At 39.9% G+C, this 18956-nt stretch overlaps 1 protein-coding gene across 3 annotated transcripts in view; it reads right to left on the bottom strand.

Annotated features, from left to right (window-relative positions):
• LOC140142784 (transcriptional activator GLI3-like) overlaps positions 1 to 18956 on the bottom strand; it is a 72849-nt gene that overhangs the window by 13880 nt on the left and 40013 nt on the right. For all 3 annotated transcript variants that reach the window (XM_072164785.1, XM_072164783.1, XM_072164782.1), the window contains exons 3-4: positions 14096 to 14332; positions 970 to 1063 (exon numbers count right to left, since the gene is read on the bottom strand). In XM_072164785.1, the coding sequence (XP_072020886.1) occupies positions 970 to 1063; positions 14096 to 14332 (331 nt within the window). The remainder of the gene's footprint in view (positions 1 to 969; positions 1064 to 14095; positions 14333 to 18956) is intronic.

Genomic DNA, 18956 nt, shown 5'->3' on the forward strand with positions numbered 1-18956 from the left:
GTTGTTGAAAGGGATTCAATCATCTTTCACCGCTGTTCTGCACCGTTTAACAATTCACGTCCGGCGCGTCTGCGTGCTTTACTTCTTTTTTTAGCTGCCCTCGCGAAGTAAACAATGCAGACGACACGGACGCATCATTGTTAAGCGGTGATAGTGAAACATGATTGATGCATATATACCGTGTGTCGAAAGTCCGTTCCGCCTATATTCCGACTTCCCATGGAGCGTAGCATCAATATGAAAGTACCCCCTCTGTTTATTTGCCTTTGGGCTACTAGCTACAATGAATCCAAAGGCGCATTGCAAAGAAAAAAATATGTCGGCCGTTGTTCTACATTTTTAGAGCTAATTTTGTATGTGTTGACGGATTCAAAGATCTGCAAACCTCAGATTTCAATGGAAAAACAATACTGACTGAGGTTTGCATACCTTCGGAGGTTATCGACCATAAAGAGACAACAACTTCAAATAAATTGCTAAGTGACATTTTAATTAATCTAAAACAATTACCAGTAACAAATTAATATCAAATTAATTGTGTAAGTTTAATTTAAAGCATCTGAGAGTGGTTTTCTTATGGGGGGAGGAACAGACTTATGACACACCGTATATAACCTCCTTGTTATCATGGTTATAGAGTTAGGGACCGTTCACAAACACTTGTAAGGGGGGGCTGATGCAAAAAAAATTTATCACAAAAATTTTTCAGGGCCCCCTTTACAGACCTCAAAAATTTCAGGGGCCCCTTTTTGACATGAAAATTATGGGTCAACCCCATATTAAAGCATATAAACTCAATTTTCCCAGGAAAATTTGTGGTCATTTTTTTCAGGCCCCCCCAGGAGGGTCAACAATTTTCAGGCCCCCCCTTTTTACACCATGCCCCCCTAACAAGTGTTTGTGAACGGTCCCGTAGTTCATATATTTGTTCAATCATAATCATTTTTATACATGTAGGCCTATACTTACCCATGGAGTGGATGATGCATGTGTGGTTCATAATGATATCTGCCCTCGTGTGTCCTCGCATCAACAGGGATAGGAGGATGGAATGTACCTGGCACTGGTATAATGACAAAGGGAAGAAAACAAAAGGCTTATTAGAACAATGCATGAAAAGGAAGCTTCCCTGCTCTTCCCTCTCTAGGTGTTTATCCCTGGGAAAGCTTTTCCTCTTACCCATAATCCCCTAGTCTGGTGCACACTAAGATCAAATATTCTAGTTTGAAGATTTAAAGTATCGACTTGGGGTGGGTGGGGGATTTCATAACTTCTTGTCCATGGTAGCACATTGGCCTGATATTAAAATGGACATTGAACTCATGACCGCAAGCAGGGCTCGATTTAGAAGGGTTATACATGCACATGTAACTTTGGATCTGTGCATGAAGAATTTTTCAGCCCATTTTGTTTTCTAAATCGACTCCTGATCGCGAGGTTGTGGGTTTGAACTCTGCCAGGGCCAACATGTTGTATCCTTGAGCAAGACACTTTATCTTGCTTGTCCCACTCCAATGACTCACTCCACTTGGGTGTAAAATGGGGAGATGTTTGGGGTAGTCATACTTGCACCACCATTGTTGGCTGCTAAATGGTATGATATATATCCTGGTGGCAGAGGAATAAATATAATGATAAATGCACTTTGATCTGTGTAATTATAGAACTAGGGCACTATATAAATTCTTTTATTATTTTATTTATTAATTGTTGGTTACTCATGGATTCATTACTGCCTAACTTCATCAAAACAGAATGACCCATAATTACGACTTTGCGAATAGACGCATGTGAGGAAATTAAATACCTCTTTTTTGTTTACTCAATTGAATACCTGAGTGGAAGAAGGGCCCAACTCCATCAAAACTGTTTTTGAGATATTAAAAAAAAACTTAATATTTGGAAAAGTTTTATAGACTGAATGTTTTCATCTTCAGGGGACCTTTCACATGAACATACAATACTACATACATTCGAAATTACTTATGATGTTTCCATGGCAACGGTACAGGTCTTAATACGAGCTGGAGTTGGGCCCTTCTTCCACTAATATATTGCAATTGCCAGGGTCGTGAGCAGATGTGTTATAAATAGCCACAGAAATCTGATAATTATCCATTAATTGCACAAGTAGAAGCATGTAATATGTTAGCAAGAAAGTTTATTGTAGTGAAAAGCAGATTTCGTGGGTGAACAAAATTTCTCTTATATTCCAATATTTGTGGAAGAAGGGCCCAACTCCATGCCTTTCTTCCATAAAAACCATGATGAAGCGTACATGGAAGACTATTTGGAGAATGGATTTTGACTCATCTTTCACACACAAGGAAGAACAGTCTGTTGGCAATAAAATGCTGGGTCAAACTCATTTTTGTAAAAAATTGGAGTTGGGCCCTTCTTCCACTCAGGTATTCAATTGTTTTAGGTACCACAATCACCACAGACTATAAAACCCACTGAACCAAACCAGGTTTTGTTACATGATGAAGTCGGCTTCTCCAAAAAGCGCTGTTGGCATAGAACCTGGCTGTCTTCCGTATCAAAATCGAGCCTTTGGGAGGACCGAAATCAAGGCACACAAAAAGCTGGTGAGCAAATACACACCACAGGTTACCACTTATATATGCCAGTCCCAATTTTATCACGTCTGATGAACAAATGCGCACCGCCCCCATTGGTAAACCATGAATACAACACAACCCTGTATGCAGTCACCATGAACCAAAGTACTCTCATGTTCAACTGCACAGTTCATAAAATCTCCATACAAAACCACAGCTCAATAGTTGACCGTAAGTTGTTGGGTATGAGTTTGTGTACCCAACACATCTAAAGGTCAATCTATGAGTGTACATGCATTGGGGTTAACGAACTGAGTACTGACAGATGAGCATGTTTTGAGACCCATCAGGGATTGAGTGGCCAACTAATGATCTCAACCCTTAGAAGGCTAACATTATGTCATGTCACAGTGGCATGTGCGTAAATCCCAGGGGGCATGTGTCTCCCCACCTTTTGGCGAAATGGCCCATTTTTTGTTATTTTCAGGCCGATTGTCCCCTCCCTCCACATTTCAAGCCGGATTGGCGCTAATGCACAGTGGATGAATCAATATGTCAATGATATAAAGGGATGCAACGTTTGATTTTCAGAGGGGCATGGAAGTTTGGGTAGGGCAATTTTTTTTTCACTGTCAAGGGTGGCAATTTTTTTCCATTTAATGGGATATCTTTATACAGAGTTGAGTGGGGAATTTTTTTCTAATTTTTCTCATCCGTGGAGCAAAATCGTTTTGTTTTTTTTCATCAGTGAGGTATTTTTTTTGTCTCTGTGCCAGGTGAAGTTTTTTTTCAAAAAATTCCCATGCCCACCCTTGAAATCAAATGGTGCACCCCTAATGTTAACTCAAAATCCAAAAGTTTAAAGAATAAGATCTTGAAGCATGCATGCATTTTCATTACAAATTGCAGGTCTTCATCACACCTTGAAACTACAATCAGCGAACAAAATAGTTGTCACTCTTGCTCAAAACAATTCAAATGCATGTCATGAAGTATGAAGGTGGGTGATACAGGTCCGTCATGAATTTGAAGTAGACTCTGCCCTGTATCTCACCCTTCCTCACTCAGTGGTGTAGTCAGGGGGGGGGGTAAAGCTCTGTGACAAGTCTTTCCCCCTCTTGCCCCCTGTGGGATGCTGGTCATCCTGATATGTAAGATGTTTAGCCCTTTTTTTTGTACCTTTTAGCCCATTTTTGACCATTTTCATCAAAGTTTGCCCCCTTCAAAGTTGGCTTGCCCCTCTTTTCCCACCATCTGAAAAAGTGCTGGCTATGCCAATCCCCTTCTTCCAATGTTGGAGGGGCTCACAGACCTGATGACAATATTTTTGAAAGTCAATTCATGTGAATGCTTACAATTATATCACACATCAGTATCACCCTTCAACCAATCTGTTTCTATTAAGACACCTCACCCGTACCCATCATTCATTGGCTCAGTAGAAACATTCTCATTGAGCTCAGAGGGATTCTCACAATTTGATGGTGGGACATTGTGGATGGAGGGACCTGGGTCCGGACTACTTAAAACAAGCTGATTTGTATATGGGAAAAGCTGTAGCCATATTTACTCACGATACCGGGGTAACCAATCGAAGAAATGTGATATGTCATACAATTCTTTTTCATGCTGACTAAAAATTGCTAGACAATGGTGATTGGATTGAAACGAACTCTTTTATTTTAATATTGTACAAAGTGTATCTATTTGAAAATTCATGTTGAACTTTTTCTCTACAGGTATCCCGTGTAATAAACCTGTGTAACCATTGACCTATTTACACAGGGTTATAACAATATTTTTGCTAGCAAAATTTGCAAGATATTCCAGAACACAGAAAATTTGCCTGTTGGTTACATAAATGAAACTTCATAGATTCACAGAATATATGGCGTACTGTGATAGAATTTAACATTCATAATTTAACATCACAAGGAAGCTTACTGCTCACAATTTGGCTTTTCTTTTCAGATTTATTCCGATTCATGAAAGAAAATGGCCGTAAAAATACAGGTCTGTCGCAAAATCATAATTTCATTTCACAAGTTGACCCCTGCTGTGCTATCACCATGGAAATGTAAGGATGTGTGCAGAGAGTTCAGGGCTCAGCTGGTTTCAGACCGATTTACTGGGCTTCACGCTGGCTTATAGAGAAGGCTGCCTTTACCAAAGCATGGCTGCATGAACAACAACAGTTACCATCATCATCATCCCATGGTTACCTTCCTTGCTAACATCTTACATTTACGCCTTATCATTTATCATCATAATATTTCTCTGTAGTGTTTTGGGTGAAAGAGCTCATATTTCAACATCATTTTACAATTGCTCATGAATGTAAGGCCTAAAAAAAATGTTTGATTGGCGCAACATAAGAAAATATTAGGGTAGGTTGGTCGGCATGTTTTTTTCTTCTTTTTTTACACGCTTTGTAAGCTGTAAATTGCATATGATAAAGGCCTTGGAACTTTTTTTTTTTTTTTTATTTTATTTTTTATTTTTTATTTTTTAAATAAGAAAAAGTCTAGGGTCGGGCCTATTTGGGTTATGGTTATGCCAATCAAACCATTTTTTTAGGCCTAACTGCACATGATAGAAAACATGAAATTCCAATATTCATTTTCGGTTCGTGTGTGCACGTTTTCAATAGGTCTACAACAGCATTAAAACAAATGAAGTCTGTTCGGTTTTACTAGTAGGCCTACCTGAATCGTTTTTGATGGTTAGCTCGGATCCCAGGCTAGGTTCAACTTTGGTGTACAATATCCAGATGTTCATTTCCACAGTCCAAAATCTAAGGCCCCTCTCCCCAACACCTTGTATAATGTTGTGCACCCTTTTTGTGTTTGTTGGATAGCCATTTCTTTCAAATCTTACAAAAGCATTGCCCTTGCACTTCGTAATTGATTCTGTCACAAAATCTGGACCAGTTTGACAAAGTTGACTCCATCACAGACTTTCTGTAATTATCAACCATCACCTCCCCCAGACTACTACAGTGGATTTTTAAAGAAAATGATAACCCTCACTCTAATTTATTGTGATGAATGGTGATTTTCTGATGATTTTCCTGATCATTGTGATCTGAAGTACATGTAACTTTGGTCAGTCAGCCAGGGAAATGCACCCAGTCGTTGAGATAGCAAAACATGCCATAAAATTATGAGCAGTCTGAGGAATCAAGACCTGTGCCCCCCCCCCACCCCCATGTTTGAAAAACCTGTACAGGCCACTGAATCTAGTCTGCAATACACAGATTCAGGTTTCTCTTCCTGAAGTCAATTTGTGTTCAAATCCCTTGCCACAATGCAATAGGCATCTAAAATGCATAACAGAGGATGTGGCAATGGCTTGGAAACCAGAAGGGAGGGTTGTAGGGGCTCAGTCCCCTCAATAATTTTAGTCACCCCCCCCCCCACGTTGAAATAATTCAATGCATGGATTAACCTGCGAACTGATATTTATTGCTTAAGTTATGCAATAGGCTTATCACATTGTGCTAAGTAAAAATCAAAGGACACCTCCCCCTTTCACATGATCCTAATACCTCACAGACATGTTAGAGGCCACTTGACACAATTGACTCAAATGTCAAGTCAATCCCAGAAAGCTTACATTACAAAATGGGAACATTGTGGCATAAATATCTTCCATACAAAAATACTAGGGCAAACAACATTTCAAAATACACAGGGGATACGGTTACTTCATGGATATTTTCGCTGCAATTTTATTTTAACTGACATTATAGAAGATGATTAAGTTTTGTGAATTGCAAATTTGGTAAAGTCATCCTCAAAATGACAAACACCTCCAACTCCAATCCACCAAAAAAAGTGCATGAAATCAAGGTGTGTCAATGCCTTTTCTTGATAGTATTAGAAGATTAGTGTAGTGCAGTGCAGTGGTTAACTGGTTCCAGCCCTCATGCTCAGGTAGGCCTACAAGTTGTACATGAAGCCGCCAACAATGGTGGGGGGGTACGTGAAGCGGCCTGTCACATCTAGTGGCTTTTGAGCATGCTAGTAGGTTAAAACTGGTGTGTTTTGTCAGAGAGGGTGTGTCACAGTCCCCTACACACTGAACAAGTACTACATGGCCAAAAAGAAACAGAGGAAGCTTCCCTCCCTGCTGTGTAACATTTCGGTGACCCTCTTCTTGCCCCCGCCTCACCTATCAATGCAAATATGTGGAAGATGCCTTTTCAGAAGGCCTCATACTTGTAGAATCCTGCATTAGAAAACTATACTAAACTGAAAATAAACCATAACACAAAAATCATGGTAATACAAGTCAGCTATCAAGGTAGCCTGTAGGCAGACCATGTGATTGGTGTCAATGTAGTTCAAGTTTATGTGATGCACAACATGTATCTGTTCCTTATGCTCTTCAATTGTTTATGCCTGACATTTTCCCCCTTTCATAGTACGATCCATCAACCTTTTTTATCCAGTCACGATGAGACCTAACCAGTTTGTATCCCTCAGACTAAGCATGTGCGCAGCGCGAGCAACCAAGCACAAAGTGTGAGGCGTACTAATAGCAACAGAGCCCGAAAGTAGTGCTAGATGGGACCAAGCATTGGCCGGATAAACTGAAAAATCCAGATTTAAAAGTGAACTATAGTGCAATTCTATATTGGCTGTCCTAAGAACATGGTAATAGGCCTACTATTTTTTTGATTAAGCAATTAAGTCATCATTTCTAGCACTTGTTCAGTGCCTAGTACAGTATATGGGACCATGACAACCCCTCTAACATTACAAAATCCACCAGTCCTATTGCGCCTCGCTGGCCGCTTCGCGGCCATGCATGCACGCTAGATCTAGTTCTAATCATTTCAAGCACTAGGCAAGATCACATGAAAACTGCTCCACACATTTATTACATTTGATCATTATAAAATGTTATACAAAATATTTATATTATGCATAGCACCTTTACTATATACCATAAACCCAACAGGGGTGACTCTGACATTCCTGCTTTCAATTGAACCATAAGGAGCCAAAAAGTCAGAACATTTTCTGCTGGATCTTGTCAATTTACAAATGAATTCTCAGGAGTTGAAGAGTCAATACTATGAGGTGGGAGTATGTTGGGTATGTAGAGAGTAGGCCTATATATATTGTAGACCCTATTTATAATCAAAGCCTACTGATATTGGTTTCAATCAAAAAGTGCAAAATGCATGGGTGTTGTTTGTGATTTGTCCCAGATATGAGAAGGTACTGCACAGAATTTAATAAGGCAGGTGCCATAGGCCAGACCTCGAATTAACTGGTACCCTAAATTTCAGGAATTTCAGGATATTGGTGCCCTTTCCAAATTGCCTGGGATCAGCTACCCTTATAAATTCATAATTTAAGGGCTGCCGGTGCCATCAGTGGGGGGGGGGGGGCAATATCAAATAACCTGCATGCATTCACAAGTAAATCAATAGAACAGACCAGTAATTTTTCCACATATACGACCCAGCACAGTTCGTCGTCCGTATTCCATAGTGGCGTATAGTGGGGCGCCGCGAATAAACCACTTTTCGAGAAAATCGGGTTTGAAGAAATGCCAATTTAAAATCGAGTTGTGTAAATCAGACATTCATTATATTTTGTAAATGCTGTGAAATTTCTGTAGTAAACTAAATAGATTTTATTGTTATATATTTTTCAAAAGAAATAAATACATACTATTGCTGGCAAACTGAAAATAAAACTATACGTCACTATGGAAAACGAACAAAACGCAATACCCTAACCTAACCTTAACCGTGCACGCCACCTCGGTCGCCGTGTAATCCCTATGGCGTTACTTTTAAGTCGTTCAGATTCCATAGTGGCGTATAGGTCCGACACGCTGTCACGCCACTATGACATACGATGTTTTTCATTTTTGCCGATATTTCATAATTATAAAATATGTATAAAAAGTGGCGTATGGTCGATACGCCACTATGGAATACAAAAATGTCACTTTGTAACTATACGCCACATTTAATTAATTAATTACTAATTAATTAGCTAATTATGACTGATGAGACTTAGAAAAATGAAAGAGAACATCATTAAAAACATATGTGCCAATTTTCAAAAAATGACCAAAAATCACTATACGCCACTATGGAATACAGCCGATTTGAGTTGATAACATCCCGCGTGAGATCCAAAGCCCTTATGAGATGCGTTGCATCCCCGTATATCACCGCTATTGCTGGGTCCTGTGGGCCAGGATTGCAATTGACAACCACATAATGTAGAGCATGTTGGCCTACATTTTGAAAATGTAACATGTATAAATCATATCTCAAACCTGAGATCTCAAAACATCACCTGACCCTTGAGAACCTGAAGTATTGAAATCCAGTCAGCATCTCCTATCGTATCGCACTTCGTTAATCTTTCCTATGTTGCAAGGAATGACAGCGGGTGTGTTGCCAAAAATATTTCACTGCCACGATCCCGTGTCATGCAATGTAAAGGCATCCAACACTATCACTATAAACCACAATGGCCTCATCCCAATGGCATAGTTCAATAACCTCAATTAAACACTCAAAGTGCAAAATTTGACTTCAAGTTGCTGAGTATGAGTTTTTGTACCCAAACTTTCTAAGGTCAATCAATGAATGTACAAATTGGGGTTAAAGAAGGCCTGATAGATGAACACGTTGTGGATCCTAGTGCAAGTTTCAGAGAGTTAACCAAAGATCTTAAATAGGAGAAGGCGGATTTCCTACACTTCATGACACATTCATTCATCATGCATACATGCCTTTCTGCCTTTGGGCCAACATTGTACATCTCTGACATTTTTTCATAAAAAATGTCATCTTCAAAAGAACTTTCATCCTGACTTGCATCAGCAGGAAGGGGGGTCTGTGGACAGACATTATAGCAAACACTGCATAAAGTCCAATTCAGTCTCCACATCACACGATGTTGCGATGCTTTTTTACATCACAGCATCGTGCTATGAAATTGAAATGTACTGCAATGATCACAATCGCGATGATTCGTGTTGCTGCCCTGTTTTCATTCTTCCATAGTGAATGCCCATCTTGATTTTCCAGCAGCCAATCACAAGCATGCATGGCCACGATGTTGCAAGAGAAAGCAAAAACGTTGAACAAAATTCAACTCTCATGAAAATTCATAAATCTGTAATTCGTAATTACCAGATTTCATTGCAGCCGCGATATTGTTGCTGCGATGTGGAGTCTGAATCCGACTTACTTTTAAGTTATAGTTTACAGCATTCTGTGAAGGGGTCATTTAAGAGCTGAATTTGGGTGACTGGGTGTAAAAAGTTGGCAACAGTGACTGGCAAGACCTGCAAATAGCTAGACAGCAGCTGATTGGTGATAGGTCTATTTGTGGCTGTACTATACAATCCAATAGCGCTTCATTTTTGATAGGAATTTTGATATCTGCTAGTTCTCACTAATACAAATTAGTGAGCTAGCAATACCTGATTGTGATATTGCATTTCCAAACATAGACCTGAAATAAGAAAGCAAGTACTCGCAAACAATGCTATTTTAAGATGAGTAGTTCCTACCAAAACAACTAAAAGGCAACGAAAAAAACAAATGTCACATGCCTTCGCTGGTTTAGGCATAGGCCTACAATTTATTCTGTGTAAGAAAAACAACAGGGGACGATATGCCAAATACATGTATGAACCCTCCCCCCCCCCTTTAGACACCTTCGCTCCCTACTGGATGTAAGATCAGGGGCTGTAAATCTTTACTCTATGTCCCTATAATATTTGAAAGCCTGACCAGAGTCACTTTATATATGTCCTGATTAAATCAAGAGTTACCCTTTCCCAGCAAATCTTGCAACCCAAAATTTTGAGCTAAAACTTGTGGTTGAAACACAGAGATTCAGAATTCCTGCCATATACATAATATGCATAAATACATCTATGTAGATGATGAGACGGACCATAGACCGGTGGCTCCGGACCGGGGGGGGGGGGCCTGGCCCCCTCAATAATTTTGGTAAGGGGGCCCAAGTACCCTAGAGCCCCCCCAATAATCTGAGGTAAAATTCATAATTTTAAAATAAAATTCATAATTTTAAGGTAAAATTCATAATTTTAAGGTAAAATTCATAATTGTAGGTATTATTCAAAATTTAAGGAACAATTCATGTAAAAATGTATGCATTTCAAAACATTCCGCAGCTCCCGCACCCACCCCCTTTAGCGTTTCGCACCTCGGAGAGTACAAAAACTATGGCTCCCACCCAATATTAAAAATCTTTCGGAGCCTATGTAGACCCTTCTTAATAGGGTCTATGGATTGGACACACTTTATTTTCCTAAAATTTTGAATCTTCAGTACAGTATCAGCAGTCCCACGATTCTGAAAATTTACAGAGGAGGTCATTTTTCCTCCCCTTATAAAAAGTGTCTGGCTTATTTCATGCCAACTGGTTCTCAGGTGACAAAGGTTACAATATCATAAATTTACAATGCTTTAATATTATATTATAAACCATACAAATCACAAAATCCCTGGCATTGTTCTACCCTGAACTCAAATTTGACATACAGGTGCAAGCATGAAGGGGGCAAAGTTGCCTGCTCCTGAAATACCCCGGGATCTATACCAGTCAAGCAGAGATATACACCACTCCAATGGGTAGTGTTTTTGCCAGAAATAGACACAGGTAACTTTTGAAACATTTCTTGTGCTATGCGCAAAAAAAACCCAGCAAAAATAACTAATTTGTGACCAAAAATCCAAATTTTTGTGTGCTACGCAAGAACTAGCCCTACAAATGTAAAATTGGTAAAAATATGGACCTATATATTATCAAATAACTTATAGATATGGGTCCCTATTTTCTGTAAATATATGGGTCCCTATTGTCAGCAAAATTATCTTCAGAAACTTGCACAAAGCTGCGATGAAAAAAAATCGATTTGCAGCTTCAGGCAAATGCATTGATGTATACTATCATCAAAATATTGCAGAGTATTGCAAAGAATTGTTGCCTGTCCTGTACGTGCTTTCTGATAAAAACTTCGCTGGCCTACCCAAGAGTTGAACCAAATCCAACTCACTGCAAAGCGAAGATACCTGCCCAGCAAAGGAAATTTCTAAAATTTCTTCGCAGCCAGCGAAATCGCGGCCGCAAAGTGGAGTATACATCGAGCTTGATTCAGGCCCCTGATCTAGTGAAACATGTAGCAATCCTTTTGGTTCACTTTTAAAATAGCAGTGACATGTACAATTCCAGACTTGAACTTGGGTTTAAGTTTCAAAATAGCTGCAGGGCAAAGAAATCTTCCCATCAAAAATATCCAGATAACTTTACAAATGTCATAAACAACTTCAAGTGGGTTTTATTGACATCAAACTATACATCTGAACTTTTGTGATCAGTTTTCAATTCTCTGCCATTTAAAAACTTACTCCCTTCAATATAACTGCACACCTGCACTTCGCAGGAGCGTTCTGATGTACCCATGCATGTAACTAAATGAGGAGAGGGGGGACAGGGTCTTAGGTAGGATTTGACAAGTGCCTGTCATTTTCACCAAAACTGTGTGTCCAAAATTTAACACTGAAAACATAAACCAGACCTCTGCCCCTTCTGGGGTTCCATCAGTTCAAACAGCTATTGCCTTTGGTTTATTAGTAGTCTGGTCTTCTTATGAGTTCACAGAACTTATTCTTAAGCATTGTTATAATTTGTATATCACAGGGATTACATGTAATTTTGCCTATTCCAGGAGCAAAGTGCCCTTCCAAAATGACGGGTGGACAGGTGGCTAGCTAACATCCTGGTGGGGGATGATGTGTAGGAGGTGGCATGGGCATCAATGGGGGATGGGGAAGGAGGACGTGTCCCCCCACCTTTCGCAAAATTACCCATTTTTGTTCTTTTCAGTACAGATTCTGTTTTCAGCCACTTTTTGAGAATTTTGGCTGGATGTCCCCCCCCCCCCACATTTCAAGCCGGATTAGGGTTAATGGGAGGTAGTGAAATCAGGACCCTCCATAGACACAAGACTTCCAGTACATTTGGGGCTCTATAGGGGACAGCAATGGTTCCAAATGAGGGCATCAAGCTTCCCCCATTACCACTGGAACTGCTTTAATTCTTATACACACTGTATCTCAAATGAAGAGCAACTCAAATGGATGCCATGGCCCGAAGCCCGCAGCACTCATCTATGTCATGTGTGTGGATAGTACAGCAACCCAACGCACCTCACAGCCCCAGGAAATGTCTCTGTTGATAAAGTCCTGCATCACATTTGTTCAAGATGACAAAATGCCCTGATACCCTCTTTATGAAAACAAACCCACAAACTTCTAAAAAATCCATAAAATGTTTATTTGTTAAATACTACCTTTCCAACTTTCCCATGAAGTACACACAATAAGGTATATCCTATTCCACTTACCAGAGACCAAAGTTCAGGAATCTTTTGGATTCATAACTTGACATCTAACCTGAAAATCTTTGGGTAACAAAACTCATGACACTCATCCACTGGAACTGAAGTTACAAGGTTTAGTTTAGTCCTACAATCATGTTTCTGAACTATGCCAGAAAAGTGAGGTACAGTAACAGGAGTGTCAAGCTGAATTTACCCTCAGTCCAATGAGCGCAAACGGCGAATGATTACATTTGAACCAATGAAGTATGTAGCCAGGCCCGTACGCAGGATTTAATTTGGTTTGGGGGGTGCTGATTCTGAAAAAGTGGACTTTTGTTTCCAAGGGGGGGGGGTGGTTTTGTGGAAAGTGGACTTTCTTCCCAAAATTTGGACCTTTTTTGTCCAAAAAAGCGTAAAAAACCTGATTTTTTTGCTCGCTACGCTCACAAATTCAGAAATTTTGGGACTTTTTGTATACTTTTCCAAATTTGAGGGGTCCACCCCCCCACGTACGTATGTAGCACCTAATGTTGTGTTGGGAAAAACGTGATACCTCATTCGTCAAAAATCAAAGTGTAAATTCAGAATCATGTTTAGCCAGTGCTTTTTGGCAAGCACGCGTTGGCAATGTGAAGCTGCCGCAATGAAGTGCACACTGACATTTACCAAACCTTGAAATAAGTAGGGAGCAAATCTGCCCACGAAAAGCCACCAATTGCTTTTTCAATTGCTCCTGGTTCCAGTTTTGCACTTCATGCAGTACTGGTATATACTGCATTGAATATGATGCAGAATAGGATTTACTATTTGAAAATTCCTCCTATTTCTTCAGAAATTGCTCCTGGTTCTTGTAAAATTCCAGTGAACCAGGAGCAATGTTTGAAAACAATTGCTCCTGATTCCAGTCCAGGTATTTCAAGGCTTGCACATTACTGACTCGCAATGGTGAAAAATAATACAGTCACTGAATGTGTTGTTGGGTACAGACAATATGGGTTAACTTTTGAAAATAACATTTGAATGTCTTGTTCAAAACAAAAACTCTTCTTCAGACAAAATTTTGAGCCAATGATGGTTAATGGGTCATTGAATTGTGTCACTGGGTATGAGGTCATGTTGGTTGATCTCTTAATACTTACCATATCTGGGGTCAATTGCCAGGCCATTGGCCGGGTCAATGATGTATGTAGGAGAGCCGAATCCTGGGTAACCATGGTGAGGGGATGATGTGTGGAATGGTAGCGGATGGTGGATGTTCTTCTGGTGGGGTTTGTCCTGCTGTTGCTGGCCTAATTCATCCGTAGTGGATGCTGGTTCTTGGACGGATCTGACCGAGTCGCGGCCATCGGCTTGCTTGTTTTGCCCTTTGTCTTTATCTGTGTGAGTGGTAGATGGAAGAAAATGGGGGGAAAAGTTGTTAGAAATATCAGTTTGATGATGCTGTTTAAGAAAAGCTGAAAGAGCTATAGTTGCACCAGGCCTGGTTGCACATCAGTGTTAACATTTAGTTGATGCTGGGTTCAGATTTGAGATCTTATACCTCACAGGTTTATGTGAGGTTATAATTCCAACTGTGACAGATGCATACCAACCCGGGGGCAAGTTCGACTCAAAAACAAAAAGTCGTTGTAATTGCCACAAATGTTCTAATTTTGGTCCATTTGAGCATAAAATTGCAATTTTCATTTGTTGCTGGTGGTATTGACAATTTGATGTTGTTTTAGAATGGTTGCAACTATTTAGGCCTACTAAGGGACCCTTCACAAACACTTTGTATGGGGGACCTGATGCAAAAGGGGGGGCCCTTAAAATGTTTGACCCTCCTAAGGGGGCCCTGAAAAAAATGACCACAAATTTTCCTAGGAAAATTGAGTTTATATGCTTTTCTATGGGGTTGACCCATAATTTTCATGTCAAAAAGGGGACCTTGACATTTTTGAGAGCTGTAAAGGAGGGCCCGAAAATGTTTTACGGTGAATTTTTTGTGAATGGTCTCTAATTAAAAGAGATAATTGGAGAAAATATTTTTGTCCCTCCATATGGGGAAACAAAGTCTCCAAAAAGGCCTGAACCATACCTCTTATAAATGTCCCAATGTTTTACCTTCCGAAAGAGTAGGCTATGATGTTCCATTCATAATTATTACAATCATAGGAAAAACCTATGTGACTGGAAAATGAAATATTTTGTTTAGAAAGTTGACAAAGCTGCAGAGGAGGTGTATACTATAGACAGTCATTAGGCATGTCTCACTCCGGAGATATTTACATTTTATGACGTGTTTAGTTAAGGAATATTAAATGACCCGCACAATTAAATTTAGTGATGTGTTGTTTGCACTGGATTGAAAGTTTGCCCATATTTCCAATATTTCATTTTGATTACCACCTCGTCTTCTGACATGACAATACATCTATGAGTTTCCAGGGAACTGATCCTTGTACCATCACGCTTTGTTGGTTTGCCAGTCGTTGATTTATAGGTACCGCATCATGTATGGCATGGGGGGAGCTCACTAAAAATAGGTGATGGGGATGTGCAGCCACATTGACCCCCATTTGTTAACTCCCTCTAACCCAATGACCCCCTTTTTTGTTTTCCTGAACTCCTTTTTTCCAAAGTTCTGGGAAAATTTCTGATATCTCACTGAATTACCCGATTTTCTCATTATTTTTCTTCAAATTTTTCAAAATTTTTCACATTTTTTCAAATCTTGATAAATTTTTGACAATTTTGTGTCAACTTTTATATCTTGACCCAAAATTTTTCTCAGTCTCACTGAATGAACCCCTTTTTTGATCAGATTTTTCAATGTCTCATGGAAAGTCACTGAATGTGCACCCGGCTGTCCGTACATCCCCTTCACTTCCAAAGTCGAATGCTCCCCCGGGTATGGCATCGCTGTTAATCACCTTAATTGGATGTGTTCCACCATGCATGTTACTTATTGCTCAAATCAGAGTACAATATTTACCAAATGAATCAGTGCCAATTATCTTACATTCCGGTTGTCATCACTCTTTCTCGATGGGAAATTTATTTATTTTTTAAATTGCATTAAGGGATAAATGAGATCAAAATATTGCCATCCTCAGACAGCATATTCCACTTTACAGCAATTGTTTGGGAAAATATCAAGAAGTATATACGAGGGGGTATCCAAAAGTTTTTGACAACACCCAGAAGTGAAAGAGCTATAGGCCTACCGATGAAATTTTGTCAGTGTAATAAATCACTGGTCCTTATGTACATTATGGTCCAAAAATGGTCTCATAAGTATGTTTACTTTCTTCACAGATGGCGCTAGATGGGATGTAGGTGCATAACCTTTTCATGATAAGATCCTCCACTTTCTTGAGTTTTTTCACTGTGGCCGCATCATCCGTGGACGTCCACTTCTTGGCTCATCTGTGAGGGACATGTGGCCAGTTTGGAAATTCCTTTTTCAAAAATCAATAGTGCCATATGATGGGCAATCATCACCGTAGATTGCTTTCAATTCATCATAGATTTTCTGAGCATTGTAGGCCTAACCCTTCAAATGCAGGAACTTAATCATGCTGCATGCCTCAATTTTCACCATCTTGCAGGTTATGCGCCTACTTCCCATCTAGCGCCACCTGTAAAGAAAGTAAACATACTTATGAGACCATTTTTGGACCATAATGTACATAAGGACCAGTGATTACACTGACAAAATTTCATCGGTATAGCTCTTTCACTTCTGGGTGATGTCAAAAACGTTTGGATACCCCCTCGTATATATTAAAAGCTCCAACCACTCCCAGGCATGTTCTCTTCTCAAGACCAACTTTTCCACTGCATTTGAGAGACTCCTAAATTTTTCAAGCTTCCTGTGATATTTTAAGGTCATTTTAGCCTCTTCTTCCTGAAAAAAAAAATCCTGACTGACCTACCCTACTTAGCAAGTCCATCCACAAGTAGAAACCATATAGAACAGGATTGGGTTATTTTCATCCCCACATCACCCTATAGGGCCTATAATATACAGGGTGATAATATAAATACAAGAGCACCAATGGCGCTGTGGCTCTGTGCTTTATGGTGACAGTGAAAGTCGAATGTGCGACAGGTGAAATCATTTGAGTATATGTGACATATTACATTCAATGGGTACATCTGGTCGGTTGGTAGCTATCTCATTTGCAGAGCATACAATGATACATCATCAATTTTGGGAATTACTATTTAGCCACATGGATCGAAACGGGTGGAATTGGATGGAAAAGGGTCCAAATGGGTCTAAACTAATCAAAATGTATCAAAATAGGCCTATGTCAAGAATAAGAATTTGGCTCTAATTGGTGACTACCCACCAAGTTTCAGACTAAATACATGTACAACAGTCAGAGATGCCACAAGCTGACCCAAAAAAATCCTGAACTTGCTAAGCATAGCGAGCGGAACTCTTGCCCAGCACGGCCGGTGGGTCCCTTAAGGGTCCCCGGCGGGGTCCAGATGGTTTTTGCACATTTAGCACCACAGGAAAGGCCATTTCAGAGGGTAACAAGGCGGTTCTCGAACCACAAGTCTCGCCTGCTTTTGTGACCCCCTAGCTGCTTTTGCGATAACTTTTGGTAGAGAGGTAAATGAATTTGGCGGTTATCGGCTGGGCACGATTATCTGGCTGATGGTAAACGTACCCACCAAGTTTCATGCCCATGCGACAGTTTTTACTAATTTGACCTCAGATGACCCCTGGTGACTCCGAAATGACCTTCCAAAAATTTGGTTTTAAATGTTGACTGTACCCACCAAGTTTCATGCATATACGACAGTTTTTACTAATTTGACCTCAGATGACCCCTGGTGACCCCGAAATGACCTTCCAAAAATTTGGCTTTAAATGTTGACTATACCCACCAAGTTTCATGCCCATCCGACACTTTTTACTAATTTGAACTCAGATGACCCCGAAATGACCTTCCAAAAATTTGGCTTGAAATGTTGACTGTACCCACCAAGTTTCATGCCCATACGACTGTTTTTACTAATTTGACCTCAGATGACCCCCTGGTGACCCCAAAATGACCTTCCAAAAATTTGGTTTTAAATGGCCGGGGTTCAGGGGCCCACCTTACAAATTTGCAATCAAATTTGGCAATACCAAAGAACTATTTCATCAAAGTAATAAATCAAAACAGAAAGATGCTTCCTTTACGAGTTATCACTCATTGAAAGTGCTACTTTGCTATACTTTACATGGAAAGCGACTATCTTTAAGTCCTCATATTTCCTTAATTACATGACCGATCAAGCTGTTATTTGGATATGTGATGCACAATTAAAAATTAATTATTAAAAGATTTGGTGACCTCAGTTGACCTTTGACCTTTTATGTGACCTTTGACCTCACGAACTTGGATAAAATATGTTGCGCTGAAAATCTAATCAGGTCGAAAACCTCTGGCCACGCAACTCCCCACCAAGTTACGTCACTGTACCCCATACGGATCTCCAGATAATCTGTTCACAAGGTATTTTGCTTATTACGCATATATTATGCAAATTAGGTACTTAATTACCATATTTTACGCTCAAAATCTAATCAGGTCGAGAACCTCTGGCCCCGCTTACTCCTCACCAAGTTACGCCACTGTACCCCATACGGATCTCCAGATAAGGTGTTCACAAGGGTTTTTTGCTTGATATGCATCAAATACGCATTTAAAATTATGCAAATTAGGTACTTAATTAGCATATTTTGCGCTGAAAATCTAATCAGGTCGAGAACATCTGGCCATGCTACTCCCCACCATGTTACGTCACTGTACCCCATACGGATCTCCAGATAAGCTGTTCGCAAGGGTTTTTTTGCTTGATACGCATCAAATACGCATAAATTATGCAAATTAGGTACTTAATTAGCATATTTTGCGCTGATAATCTAATCAGGTCGAGAACATCTGGCCACGCTACTCCCCACCAAGTTACGTCACTGTACCCCATACGGATCTTCAGATAATCTGTTCACAAGGT

Source organism: Amphiura filiformis, chromosome 20 (genome assembly GCF_039555335.1).
Source record: "Amphiura filiformis chromosome 20, Afil_fr2py, whole genome shotgun sequence".
In the NCBI taxonomy this organism is placed as follows: Eukaryota; Metazoa; Echinodermata; class Ophiuroidea; order Amphilepidida; family Amphiuridae; genus Amphiura; species Amphiura filiformis.